The sequence below is a fragment of the Vigna unguiculata genome, chromosome 1 (assembly GCF_037176805.1).
Source record: "Vigna unguiculata cultivar grain cowpea cultivar isolate G323 ecotype 2 chromosome 1, ASM3717680v1, whole genome shotgun sequence".
Classification (NCBI taxonomy): Eukaryota; Viridiplantae; Streptophyta; class Magnoliopsida; order Fabales; family Fabaceae; genus Vigna; species Vigna unguiculata.
The window spans coordinates 41,805,594-41,819,988 of record NC_140792.1 but is presented as its reverse complement, the minus strand read 5'-3'; the positions used below and the strand labels follow the sequence as shown (position 1 = coordinate 41,819,988).

At 33.6% G+C, this 14,395-nt stretch overlaps 2 protein-coding genes across 2 annotated transcripts; one reads left to right on the top strand and one right to left on the bottom strand.

Moving 5' to 3' along the window:
* The first annotated feature begins 554 nt into the window (after nucleotides 1-554).
* Nucleotides 555-2,647, top strand: LOC114162431 (expansin-A16-like). Its single transcript, XM_028046323.2, has 3 exons — nucleotides 555-756; nucleotides 1,810-2,128; nucleotides 2,236-2,647. The coding sequence occupies exons 1-3, from the start codon at nucleotides 555-557 to the stop codon at nucleotides 2,546-2,548; spliced, it is 834 nt and encodes a 277-aa protein (XP_027902124.1). The 3' UTR covers nucleotides 2,549-2,647.
* A 1,224-nt stretch (nucleotides 2,648-3,871) lies between these two features.
* Nucleotides 3,872-13,452, bottom strand: LOC114184891 (transducin family protein / WD-40 repeat family protein). The gene is made up of 12 exons (XM_028072279.2): nucleotides 13,148-13,452; nucleotides 12,860-13,075; nucleotides 11,264-12,391; nucleotides 10,406-10,528; nucleotides 9,127-9,308; nucleotides 8,782-9,013; nucleotides 8,426-8,635; nucleotides 7,442-7,573; nucleotides 5,547-5,615; nucleotides 5,298-5,420; nucleotides 4,467-4,517; nucleotides 3,872-4,390 (listed from the first exon to the last, which is right to left on the bottom strand). Exons 1-12 carry the CDS (start codon nucleotides 13,379-13,381, stop codon nucleotides 4,253-4,255), a joined length of 2,838 nt encoding a protein of 945 aa, XP_027928080.2. The 5' UTR covers nucleotides 13,382-13,452; the 3' UTR covers nucleotides 3,872-4,252.
* Nucleotides 13,453-14,395: the final 943 nt, after the last annotated feature.

The following is a 14,395-nucleotide window of genomic DNA, read 5'->3' as shown; positions in this document are numbered from 1 at the left end:
TTTAATTAAAGCGTATGTTTGCAATACCATTTTTGTTCAAATAATTATTAACAAGTTTTTTATTTGTCTTAATTAACTTTTAACTTCACCATAAATTTATGAACCTTTAACTTAGTTCTTATTATAGTTTATTAAAAATTAAAATTTATATTTTTCAAATGAATTCTTATAATTTATTTATTTTTAACTGTTGTAGTGTTGTCTTGTCCGTTTATGCTATATGTAATTTTATAATTTTGTTCTCTTACGGTCTTGTAGTTCATATAATCTTATGATTATGGTTGTATACTTTTATCATTTATAATTTTATAAATTTAAATATATATAATTTTAATAAGATTTAAATCTACCATTCTTCTTTCTATTTTTTAAGATTGCCCGAGAGAACAGGTCATCATACTGTAATATTCCTGAAAAGTGGCAGCCTATTAAAATTGTCACACGTGCCAAAAACATTTTGCTATATATACACAGAGATACAGGTGAGAAAATATAGGAAAACATCAAAGAATCATCTCATCGGAGAGAACTGAAACCAAATCTCAAGCTTTGGCATGGCTTTCCTCTGGGGAGCACTCCTAACCTCAACATTGTTGTTTCTTGTTGCATTCTCACTTCCTAATGTCCATGCTGCTGCCCACAACACCAACAAATATAACAACAAAGCTCAACTCAGACACCATCGTCCCATTTTTAGGCCTACTGGATGGAAAGAAGCTCTTGCTACCTTCTATGAAGGAGACTCCCAAACATTTGGTACAATTTCTTACCTCATTTCGTTACTTATATCCAAAGCTCTTCACTCTAAAATTCTTTAACCATATCCAAAATAAGATACAATGTGTCGATATAAAAACTCATTTACATTAGAACTGTCAAGATGGGTTGGAACCCGCAAGCCAACCTGGCTCACCATGGGTTCGGGTCCGGTTTAGTTGAAATTTTTTTAGAAATTTCAATATGGGTTGATTTTTTACCCAGCTCACTCAAATTAAACTCGTGATAAGCCGGATTGGTGTAAATAAAGGATCACACAAGTGTTTTCCGTTAAGTTGGTCTTTGCATTTGGGTCATCCTAAGTTGTTTTTTTTAACCAACACAGATAATTTATATTTTTGTCATTTTGTTTTGTATTTGGATTGTATTAAAGTTTATTTAGATTCTAATTAGAATTATAATTTAGTTTTGACTGAAAGAAATTAAGAAATTGTATTTTTTTAAGTGAGCTCGTGAATTAACCCGTTTAACTCACCAACCCGTGGTAGACCGGGCTGAGTTCAAATTTTTTTGGCTTGTTAATAAGTGAGCCGAGTTGGATTGGTTCACTAAATGATCATCCCGTGATGGGTCGAGTCGGATCAGACCGAGTTACCCATTTTGACAACTCTAATTCATATAATGCATATACCAATAAGTCAAGATGCTCGATATGTGTACGAAAATTCTTAAAAAATATAATAAATATATTATTTTTATTACTTTTATTACATAAATTATTTTTATCATAAAATTACTACGAATATATATATTAGATACTTAATTAATAAATATAGATAAAGTATCATAAATTATAAAACACAATACCCAATTCAATTTAAAGTATGATGTTGTTGGAAATCAAAAATAATCTAAATTGTATTAAGGTTTTAGGTCGAGAATAGTGTCCATCTTTTATATGTGTGGGTTTGACTCATGTCTTATTAGTATTATATATTTGGATGAATCTCTCTCCAAATACTCAACAGGTGCATCATTAGAAAGTTGTTTAGTATCTTGTTAATTAATGAAAGTTGATTACATTGCATGCAGGTGGAGCTTGTGGGTACGATGATGTGGTCAGGGATGGGTATGGCCTAGACACGACAGCACTGAGTTCAGTTCTGTTCAAGGATGGACAGACATGCGGTGCATGTTACGAGATCAAATGCATAAATTATGGTGCGGGATGTAAGGCAGGGGAATCCTCGATATTTGTGACGGGAACCAACCTTTGCCCTCCTAACTATGATAAGCCAGGTGATAATGGAGGATGGTGCAACCCACCACGCGAACACTTTGATTTGGCCAAACCTGCATATCTCAAAATTGCAGAGTATAAGGCTGGCATAGTCCCAATCAGTTATCGCAGGTTACGTAGAAATGCTTTTCATATATTTGCATAAGGTGGTAGTTAGAATGGTACAAAAACCTTTCCAGTGATATTTATTTAAGCGTAGGAGTGTTACATTTTTGCAGGGTACCGTGCAAGAAGAATGGAGGGATTCGTTTCACAATCACCGGGAATCCTTATTTTAATCTGGTATCAGTGTGGAATGTTGGAGGAGCTGGAGACGTCACAGAAGTGCAGGTGAAGGGTGACAAGAAAATCAGGAATTGGACAAAATTGAAGCGAAATTGGGGTCAAAAATGGGAAACTGATGTCATGTTATTGGGAGAGGCATTGTGTTTCAGAGTGAGAACTAGTGATCGCAGGTACTCTACCTCTCGCTGGATTGCTCCCAGTAATTGGAAATTTGGTCAAACTTTTGTTGGCAAGAACTTCGTTTAGATCTTTCTCTGCAACTTCCTCCTTCTGTCTATGAAGTCACTAGATTACTTCTCTGCGTAGAGATTTAGTTCAGCTCAGATAAACATTATTCCTACATTACTTTCTGTTTCCAGACATGTCTGATTTATTTTTCAGAAAAGAAAAATAAAAATGAAGACATGAAATATCAATAATAGTTTTTTTTATGTATTATTATTTTTGTGTACACCAATTCTTCTCCGATTCTATTTTTAATAATTTTTCAAAATTACAATACAAAATTTACGAAGGGAACACACCAATGTGGAAAAGTTAAAAAAACAAAAACACAACCTAAATTAAAAAAAAAATGCTAACATTGTATACACAATTAATTTGTAAGTACTTTAATTCATCATACTGTTTTAGTACAATAAATATTATATTTAATTATCTTATTTTCAAATAATAAAGAAAATCACATAAAATAAAAAATAACATATATGCACTGACACATTCTATCATATTTGTGTTTTTGTTAATATATATATATATATATATATATATATATATATATATATATATATATATATATATATATATAGCTATGGAATTTAATTAATTAATATATATTTAAATTAGCCTGTTTTAGTTTTTATTGTTTTATTCTCTGCGCTAGTTGTCAAATGATGTAAAATCTATTTAGTTAACTTTTTACTTTGCTGAAATAATTTAGTTTGTTGTTCACAAATTCTATAATAGAATTTACACTAAGCTTTTCTCCTTCCTAAATATTTTCTCTAGAGCTTCAATTGAAAAATAAGGGCATGTCCTCGCATTTCTCATTCCACAGACTCCTTGTTTGCGGTTTAGAAAATTAGGTGTAATACCATTTTCCTTTTATGGTTAAATTTGGATAACTAGTAGCTTTTAGTACTATGTGATATAAAATATTTGATTATACAATCATGCATTAATAGTGAGATTAAAATTAGTTAGTCACATTATCAATTCAAAATGTAACATTTTTTTTAAAATTTGCTCATCAAATACGATACAATAACTCATTCACAATTCACCTTTTTCCTGTAATAAAACAAGTCTCAGAATTATAATATTCTAGTATGTCGAAATTAAAATATAAAATTTATATAGGGAAAACAATCTAGGAGAGAATTTGGGGAATAGATAACATGTATTTTTGTTGAGAGTAATGCATCACATAAAATATTACATTCAACAAAAGTTAAGCTCTTTATTTTCCAAGTCACAATATATAGACACAAGTGCCTATTTATCGACTTAACAGGCGATGCACTTAAGTTAACGGGGAAAAGTTTACTCCCTAACATGGTACATAAAGGGTATCAGAAAAAGGTGTATAATGAATTAAATTAAATTCAGGCAAAATTTATAATGTTCACACATATTACATGGAAATGTCGACCTTTTCTGAGGTACCCAAATCAGTAAAAGTATGCTGTGAAAAACTAACTCTTTAAAATGATGATGACATCTTGACATCAAGATATAAGCCGCTGATTAAAACTGAACCGTGTTGACAAGGTCATACGCTTTTCTGGTGATCGAACCTGTACTCAACATCTTCTTTTCTTCAACATGTATGCTATATTACAAAAAATAAGCTCTGAATCTGCAATGTTTCATCAATTTTTCCACCGTGATTGAAATACTCATGTCATTAACATATTCCAGCACATAACCATGTCCAACATACACGATACTTTATGTCTTTTTCTTCTTTCGCTTCACTTCTCCAGTGTGTGACCTTTCTTCTAAACGTTTAGATTGTCGAGCACGTATCTCTACCAGTTTTGATCTTGCATCATGAAAAAGAGCATCTGATCTAGATGCCATCAATTGCTGAAACATCATTTCAAAATTGAATCAGCGTCTTTATCAGTGGCGAAAAACTATTCGGCAGAATTTTTATACAAACCTGAATATGATCCATGGCTGCGAGGTTAAAACCAAAGATATCCTTCCATCCCTAGCAAAATGTGAAGACACCAAGTTGTCAACGATACAATCAAGTTCACCAGTTAACCATACAGAAATAACGAAATAAGAAAAATATTTAATTTCGAAAATATAAATCCTAATTGCCTTTATTGGCAGAAAATATTTTATATTACTAAAATAAGAGCTGGATAATGATAAATTAAATTTTAAAATTATCCGGCTACCTACATATTCATTCTGATCACAAACAAATAATACTATTTAGATTAAGGATTATCACCCATAACCATGAGATATCTTATTCTTATGAAACATCGTACGTCTGTAAAAGACCTATGTTAGATATGATAGTATGCTATCTGAGGACTCGCTGTGTCATGCATAAGATGTCTACAATCCCTATTATGTCATGCCTCTCAAACATTAGAATAGAAGATAATTAAGAATCATCAGAAGAGTAATTTTTGTAAAGTTTAGCCAGTGTTTCATCATCCTTCACAAAGGTCTATTATCTTTTGCTCGAATTTTATCTCTTCAGGAAATTTTCAAGAGTTTGAATATTGGGCATACCACAACCCATCTACTTTTTAAACCAAACTTTCACAACAAAAATGTATCACGGAAATACATCTAAATTCGAAAATTTATGTCCAAACAACGAACATACATTCCAAAAGTATCATCAATTTCCATAATGAATTAATCAATTCAAATCTAAATATGCTTTCTGGCAGTAAATTTTTAATGTACCAAATATGACAAAGCTTCAATTATTTAAAAAAATAAAATAAAAACCTAGCATATTTACCTTGACCCTTTCATAAAATATGTCACTGAAAACAGTCAAGATAGGTCGGGCAGCTGGTGTGGCAAGAAGCTGGTTGTAATGTGTCTGCAGCAGCAGCGTACCTACTCTGCAAACAAGCTCAACCTGCAATTATCAAAAAAACATGAATAAGAGTATCTTGTAAAAATATCTAAAATTCTATACATCTATTATTGTTAACTTAATCATCATCATGTCTGATAACGTAATTTTTCATATATCAAGGGTAACCTTATCAGAATATGAAGTCCAGTCTTTCAAGTACGAGAGAAGCTTCAAAGCATCTGAAAATGGTAAAGCCTGCATAATGTAATGATATATGTTAGACTAGATTTGTACATTTGTAAATTACACCGATTTCTCTATGCTCTCAACCAATCTTAACATGTCTAGTTTGGAAAATTTAGCTAAATTGTACAAATTTAGGCTAAAACATAAAGAAACAGACAATTTAATCTTTTATTGTAAAGCCTTTCCTAAGAAATGTGTGCTCTCAATTCAGTCATCACAAGGAATGATGCCACTAAGATATCTCAACCGGAGAAACACTTATGCAATTGCTTTCAAGTCCAACTCAACTTAACCCACTTATATATTATAATTTAGTTATATCTCTAATCGATGTGAGATATCTCATGGTGTTGAATAGTACCTTGGTATCGAAGTAGCTCAATCAAAAGACACTATCTAAACAGCAATGCCTTAAATATCTTGAAAAAGAAACAAGTATGATTGACTATAGATCCATGCATAGTCTTATAGATCCAAATAATAAAATTAATGACCAAGTAAAGTGAACCTTTCTCAGATCCAGAAAGATATAAAATATTATTGAGAAACTTATCTAATTGTTACTAGACCTAACTTGTCTTTTGTAGTTCAAGTAGTTAGTCGGTTTATGTAGAATGCTTGTGTTGCTCACTAGAATGTTGTTGTTTGCATCCCCATATACCTCAGAAAAGGCTCTAGGACATTGATAATTATATATGAAGAGGGAAATACTCAAATGTCTAGGTATTGTGATGCTTATTGGGCAAGATGTTCCTCTAGATATTGTTTTTTCATTGGATGTAATATTATTTCTTGGAAAAGCTAGAAATATAATGTGGTTGTTCGATCTAGTGTTGAAGTTGAGGATAGGACAATGATGTCACTCACTTGTGAGCTTGTGTAGACAAAACAATTCCTCGAAGAGCTGAAACTTTGTAGAATTCTACAAATAAGAATGTATTGTGATAAACTAGCACTAATACACATTGCTTCCAATCTTGTATTTCATAACCAAACATATAAAAGTTAATTGTCATTTTGTTTGAGGTGTCCTCCAAGGAATGTGCATTAAATTTGTCAGCAAAAATAATCATCTTGCAAATATTTTGAATAAATCCTTAAGAGGACCTTAAATTCAATTTGTGTTAAAATTTTGGTACATACAATTTGCATTTTCGTCTTGGGAGGTATTAGAATAGCTTAGAACTAATCTTTTGACCAACTCCGGGAAAGATGAAAAGATATGTTTTGTTGTACCTATTTGTCACCTACTGTAATTCGTGTTGTCTTTTTATATCTTCCCTTTTGTATCTTTGATGTGTGTGCGCGGGCATACAGGCATGAACGGCTGAGAGACAATTATCACCACGCATCCTTTCTCATATTTTCATTCTCAAGTTTAAGTACTTAATAAGTCCTTAGCCATGTTGTGTACCCAAATGAGCCCTTTAACCATTTTGCCTTTCAACAAATTATAAACTAAATATGATTTGCAGAAATATTATTATGATTGAGGATGAAATATTCAAAACCAAATAGAGTTGGTGAGGAAATTTAACCAAGTCGGATACCATATAGAAAGGTCAAGATTCAATAACTTTCTCCATAAATGGTTGAATATATACATAAAAAACTAAGAAAAAAGAACTAGTAGAGATCATAAATGTGACGTGCAGAAATAGTAATGAATCAAGAAGTTCAACCAACTCAATAGGCTAGTGCATACCAAAGCAATGGTTTAAAAATGAGATTAAGATATTGACAACAAAAAATGGAATGTGCCTAAATGCAGTACCCTGAAATGCCTTGTATTCGTGCATGAGATCATGCAACAAAAATGTAATTCCCAAACATACCAGTAATGTTTGCTCCAAATCATTGGTGTGAACCTTTGAAAATGCACTTAAAACATAATCAGAAGGTGAAAGCCCGTTCATAAGCGGATTTGATTGGAAAACAGCAACATTATTATTATTATTTTTCTCCACCTGAAATACAAATTCAAATAATTGCAACAATGAAATTAGGCATTAATTAACAATATATGCAAGATAATCTTCCATTGCACTTTCTGTTACATGTCACACAAGATGAACTGAAGATATACTCTGCAATCATCCCGGCTAAATGATTGAATTGAAATTTTAGTTTTTGATAGAACCCAAATGTAAAATTTATTTTTTATTTTTCTCCTGAAATCTAAAATGAAATAATTGTAACAATGACATTAGGCACTAAAAACAAAAATATATAAGACAATCCTCCTTATCACTTTCTGTTACATGTCTCACAAGATAAATATAATATATTTTCTGCAATCATCCATACTAAATGTATTTATTGAAATTTAAGTTTTCAATAGAACCCAAAAGTGTAATTTGATGTAACTAACCCTACCTACTGGAAAAAAACGCTTTATTGAACTTCCGGTATACATATTTTCAAGCCCAAAGTTGTTTACTTGTGCTGCATGTACAATTTGATAATTTCTTGCAGAAATCAAGTGAGGAGTCATTAGTTCTCTATTATACAGGTGCCACAACAGAGGAATTGTACACTGAATAGCTACCATACTTGTTTAGAAAGACATTGTCTGTGCAAGCATGTTTTCCAGATTCACTTTTGAGATAAAAGAACCATTTAGACCATGGCAGTCATAGATTAGGGAGCAGCACGTGTGCACTGTAGAGGCTGGCATACTTGTTTAAAAACACATTTGTTTATGCATGGGTATCCATCTATTGCAAAAATGCAACTAACTATGCAAGCAAGTTTTCAGGTTTAACTTTTCAGAAAATGCATGTTAGATTCAGGTCATCTACAAGGGAACAAATGTAAACCTGATGTTCTGCAATGCGCTTTTTTTCAGCTTCTGCGATGTCTAATCTTTCAATAACCAAGTCAGTTGCGGTAAGGGTTTCCTGGGTTTGTTTCCCAGCTAAAGCCACAGCTCCCTCCTCCGGTATTTCTTCCTTTGATGCATACTTGTTTTCAAATGCATTGTCGAGATCAGCCTCAAACATTTCCTCCAACCTTTTCTCCTTTTCTTCCTGCAGTTCAAATGTTCTACCTTAATCCAGTGACATAAATTAAATGAAGAAAATTCAATTAAAAGTATTCCTGTAAAAAATTAGAGGCATGGGCCCTTTGTCCTGCTTTTAACAAGTGTAGGCCATCTCATACAAGTTGTGAATACCTCAATGAAAAACTGCTCTTCAGTGCGATCCCAGCGTCGGATAGAACGATCATGAGACCCAGTGGCAATGAAATCCCCACGATTACTGACTGCAAGACACCAAATATCAGCATGATGTCCTTCTAGAGTCAAGAGCAGCTCAAATTTATCAGCATCCCAATATTTTACTAGGCGATCTTTTCCAACACTGAACACATAATGTGTCTTGGGAACAAATTGCACTGCCATGACACTGCCACATAAATAGCATAATATAATTCAAATATAGATTCATCCAGGCTCCCCAGTTAAGAAAAGAAATAAAGAACAGCAAATAATTATAAGTACTAATATATTATGTAGCACCTGTCAGCATGTGCAAAAATGGATTTATGACAGTCACCAAAGTCTAAACCCCAGATCTTTAAATTTTTATCTGCAGAGCCAGTCACAATTAAATCTCCATCTGATGAGATATCCATACACAGAACAGGAAGCTTGTGGCCATATAATGAAAGGAAAAATTTGAACGTGTCTGCAAAGTGAACCTGAATGATGAATGAAATTATTTAAAACACACTCGAAACCGTAAAATAGGACTAATGCATAAATACAAGAGCCACCAAGAGCTCATAGTGTAAAAGTACCCAACATTCAATAAGGCTCACATAGTTGTCCAACACACCAAGAATTTTGCATCTGCTACGAAAAGCAGCATGAGTAAAAGTACAATTAACTAACATATCCCTTTCACCTGTATCACTCACTATATTCCCAAAATAGCATTCAAACTACAGATGCATTTGAATAAAAAGCATTATTAAGTTCTTATTCAATAAGCTCTTATGCAACTATTTTGGGTAAGCTTCTTGGAAAAACACAAACACCGTATTTTGGGTAAGCTACACTGAGAAACTTATTGAAATAAGTTTAAGAAAAAAAACTTATTTTATGGGAGTTGAAATCTATTTTCTTAAGTTAAAATGAACCTTCATAATCTTCCAAATGCCTCCAAAGCCAATAGAAATATGTATATCAAATTATCAAATCCTATGAACGACAAACATCTCCTGACTGAATTGTCACAATGTAAGAAGATGTTTTTGATACCAATACCTACTCTCAACTCTTCTCATCAAAATACTAATTAAGTTCCCCACTAAAGAAATCCAACTCAAACATTAGAACTGCCACCTCAATAAGGTTGATTACCAGAGCCAACACTGACGTACAGATGAGCACAGGGTAACTTTATTGGAAAAAGGATTTTTATTTTAGAAAAGCCAACCTATATATAATATTAAATATTGAAAGGAGGCATATCATTTTATCAAATAAAATTGTCTCGTACTATTCTTTTGCAATACCAAATATCCAGTAAAATAATGGCTTTTCAATGTAATTATCAATTGTTCTGTTGTTCCTATTTCATTTCCTTAGATTCTCCTTTTGCAAGTGTGCGTGCAGTGTCCTCAATTTCTATGCCACTACATAGAAATGATGCAAAGGTTCCCAAGTCGCCAAGAAATGGTAAACGGTGAAACAAAAAAAAAACGTCAATAAACAAAGTAACACCTGCAAGTTAGTTTTGAGTTTTTGGAAACCACAGATTATAAACAGAACAGGAATGATTAAGGCATCTAACCTTCACAGTACTATCCAATAGAGCAACAGCAATATATTTAGCATCAGGACTAATTGCAACAACAAGAGCGTCATCATTCATTTTCATGGTACTGACATTTGACACTACGAGTTGCTTAGTAGCCTGAAACAAAATAAAAGAAGTTGCTAAATAAACAAATTGGATAACCATTTGTACTAAGATGATTTGGCATGTATTAACTTGGAACTAATTAGAGGACACATAAAAGTATAAGAAAATTGGAAAAGAGAGGGTGGTAGAGCACATTCACATGAATTAGAAAAAAAAATAATGGGAGAAAACAAAAACAAATCCAGTATAAACAACATAAGAACATCTTCTGTCACCTTTTTGGAGTAGTACCACCAGAGAAAAAGTTATTAAAGAGAACATAGGTTAAGTGCATCTATATAGAAGGTGTGAGATGATTTTTTATTTGATTTTTATAATGTAAGTTTAAGTTAGTTATTGATAAATTTAGTATGAGAGTGGAAATATGGAATATTATTAGTTTAAATTTCTTGTACCGGTAGTGATTTAATGGGTTCACCGTCATCATTATGAGTATTCAGTAGTTTCTATGTACATATCTACATGGAAACAGTTTTGTGTTTACAGTTTAAGTATTTGATTCTATCAATTAAATATAAAACATAAAGACAAATACAAATGAACTTCTCAATGAAATATTGAATTATTATAAACAAAAAGAACTTTTAGATTTTTACCTATGCTCTATAGGCAGTATAAGATAAAACCAAACAAAAGGTTAAATTTCTGGGTATTTTTGAAAACAGAACAATTTTTTTTTCTTAAAAAGAAAAGGAAAAGGGAATTATATGAAGGTGATGGACATACTTGACCAGGTTTTTGCTTCAATTGGTACTCCCAAAATTTTACATCATGATCGGCACTTCCAGTGACAAAACCATTTTTATGAGGTAGGGCAGCAATTGAGCGAACAGAACCACCATGAGCTTCCATTACTTCAACACAAGTGCCACTTCCAATGTCAATAATTTCTATGGTTCCATCTTTAGTTCCAACAAGCCCATACTTGTTAGTGGGAAGAATTAAACTGCACAGTCCATACCCAGAATCAATGGTTCTTAGGCAAGAACCAGTAATTGGGTTCCAAATCTTTACTGCATTGTGACTGGTTGACAACAGAAAAGTGTTGTCTGAACTAAGCGTGACACTTCTAACATCAGAACGATGCCCCTGAAGATCAATAGCAAGCGTTTTTCTGGTTTCACCAAGTTCAATGGTGTAAAACTCAAGAAGATTATTGTTCAGAGACAATGCCAAACTAGCCATCGAACTTTTTGGAGTGATTGGACAGAAAGAAATGGAGCATATCTTTTTGTTAGCTCTAATAGTATGCAACAGCTTGAAAACATCAGGCACAGTAACTGCAGGGTTAGTTGTTTCTGTGGGCACATGAGTGACAGAAGAATTATCTCCTTTGTTAGCATTATTCTCATCTCCATTTTCTACTCCGCCCAAAGTCTCTTTACTATGTTTCTTCTCTTTCTTGCGGTGAACCCTTCGTTTTGCCTTGCGCTTTGCTTCAGCATCATCCAATACACGATATATTTCTACAGTCTTTCCAGCAACTTGGCATGCTAGCAGATTTCCTGACTTGTTGAACTGCACAGTTGCAACCCTATCCTTACTTTGTCGCTGAATTTCACCAAAATGCCTCAACACTTCCCATTTGTTTTGAATGGAGGATTCTTCATCACCATTTACAGAGTTCCCATCCACAGACTCGTGTCTGATTTCATAAAAATGAAGTTCACTATCTGCAGAACCAGTGACCAGATACCTTTCATCCAGATCAACATCCAGGGACCATATTTCACTATGATGTCCACCCACAATTTGCATACAGTGCTGGGTATCAAGATCCCACACTCTCAAGAACTTGTCTTTGGAGGAACTCACAAGTTTTTTCCCAGAATTCAAGAAAACGACATCAGTCACCTGCCCAAAATGAACGAAAACCACATAAACGAAACTGCCAAGGTAAGTTTGAGACAGAAGGTTTTGGAGGGAAAGGAAGAGCAACAATCTCCTTTCAGGTAAATATTAGAATGAAATCAAAAAGATGACTGTGTCAAAAATCGTTCCATTATGCCTTATTCCCTTATTATCCAAAACCTATACAACTCTTTATATTAAGGCCCTGTTCAAATAAACCTCCAAATAAGTATTCACAAGAGAAGAAAACAAGAAGGTAAAATGAATTAAAATTTTCCCATTAGTTAAAATGAACTTACCTACTTCAACTTTTATATAAGATCTTTCTCGTAACTTCTCTAAAAGCTGATGTACATAAGTTCATTCACTTACATAAGTTTGATTCATTTTGTTTCTTTTTCCTTCTTCTATTAAGTGCTTGCTGAAAAGTCTTTCCAAACAGGACCTAATCCAAAGGTAAGAAAACCAAACCTGGTCACGATGACCACGAAGGCGAAAGAGCCCAGTCTCACCAACCACGTCCCATAAAATAACATCATTATCCTTGCTACCAGAGGCGAGCAAGGAACCAGCCTTGTTGTAACGAAGAGCGGTGACAGCTCCCTTGTGTCCATTTAGCGTAGTCTCACACGTTCCTTTATCAGAGTCCCAAATCCGTATGCTACCATCCCCGTAACCACCAGCAATCTGCAACACAACCATAAAACAGTTTAAGAGTCACAAATTCACGCGGCACAATCGAGATTCGAAGTTCATTACCAATGAGGAAGGGGAGGAGGCAATGGAGGTGACGGCGAGGGAAGGGCCGCGCGACGCAGTAGAAGGTGTTAGGGTTTTGGTGCAGAGGCCCTGCCGCACATTCCAGACGCCGATCTTCTCGAGTGCCGGAGAGAGGAGGTGCTTGCCGGAGCTGTCGTATGATATGTTGGAATCCACCGAGGCTATCACTCCAAACGATGCCGCCGGCTCGAATCGGAGGTAGGCCTTCACCATGGTTTTGCCGCGATGACTCTTTCAGAGTCGAGGGGTTTAAGGGCAAGGTTTATGGTTACGGACTCTTGGTATTTTTCTTTTTTTTTATTTCGGCTTTTACTTCCTGCACCTTCGCGCACCCCTCAAATTTTTGAAAATGATTGTTTTATCCTCCAAAAGAAAAGTGACTTTTACTTTTCAAAACAAGAGTTTTTGGAACGAAATTCCAAACCTAGAATTTGTAGTACGAAGTTTTCCGAATAGAATTTTTTAAATCAAATTTTGGGGTGTAGTTTTTGCTAGAACTGTCAAAATGGGTTGAAACTTGCGAATCAATCTGGTTCACCACGGGTTCGGATCGGGTTGGATTAAAATTTCTTATAAATTTTAATACGATTTTATTTTTAATCCGGCTCATCCGGGTTGACTCACCAACCCGCAGATAAAAGAATCACACAAGTGTTTTTATTTATTTTTTATTAAGTTGAGCTATTTGGGTCATGTTAGGTTATTTTTTTATCTAACACAAATAATTTGTAATTTTTTTTATTTTGGTTTGTATTTGGATTCTATTAAAGTTTATTTAGATTTTAATTAGAATTACAATTTAGTTTTGACTGGAAAAAAAATAAAAAATAATATTTTTTTTTAATTAAGTGAACCAGTGAACCAACCCGTTTAACCGCCAACCCGTGGTAAGTTGGGCCAGGTTCAAATTTTTTTGGCTCGCTAAAAAGTGGGTCGGGTTGGATTGGCTCACTAAATCATCAACCCATGGTGGGTCGAGTCGGGTCAGATTATCCATTTTGACAGCTCTAATTTTCAAAATGGATAAAATAAAATATATTTCGAAATTTCTGAAATGGGATTTTCAAAATAAACTTTCTACAATCTATATAATGTTTTTTTTTAATAAATTTTTTGAAACACCCTTGCATAAAATATATTTTGAAAAGAATTTTTCAGAACACATGAAATACGTCTTTTTTTCTTGAATGGGTGTCACGGCATTTTTTCTTGAAAGACGATGATATT

Excerpts from the sequence above, each read along its gene's own strand:
- LOC114162431 (XM_028046323.2), top strand. The coding sequence starts at position 555 with ATGGCTTTCCTCTGGGGAGCACTCCTAACCTCAACATTGTTGTTTCTT. Across the intron at positions 757-1,809 it reads AGGAGACTCCCAAACATTTG|GTGGAGCTTGTGGGTACGAT; the intron begins GTACAATTTCTT and ends CATTGCATGCAG. Across the intron at positions 2,129-2,235 it reads GTCCCAATCAGTTATCGCAG|GGTACCGTGCAAGAAGAATG; the intron begins GTTACGTAGAAA and ends ACATTTTTGCAG.
- LOC114184891 (XM_028072279.2), bottom strand. The coding sequence starts at position 13,381 with ATGGTGAAGGCCTACCTCCGATTCGAGCCGGCGGCATCGTTTGGAGTG. Across the intron at positions 12,392-12,859 it reads TTCGTGGTCATCGTGACCAG|GTGACTGATGTCGTTTTCTT; the intron begins GTTTGGTTTTCT and ends CATTTTGGGCAG. Across the intron at positions 7,574-8,425 it reads AGCGCATTGCAGAACATCAG|GTGGAGAAAAATAATAATAA; the intron begins GTTTACATTTGT and ends TTTGTATTTCAG.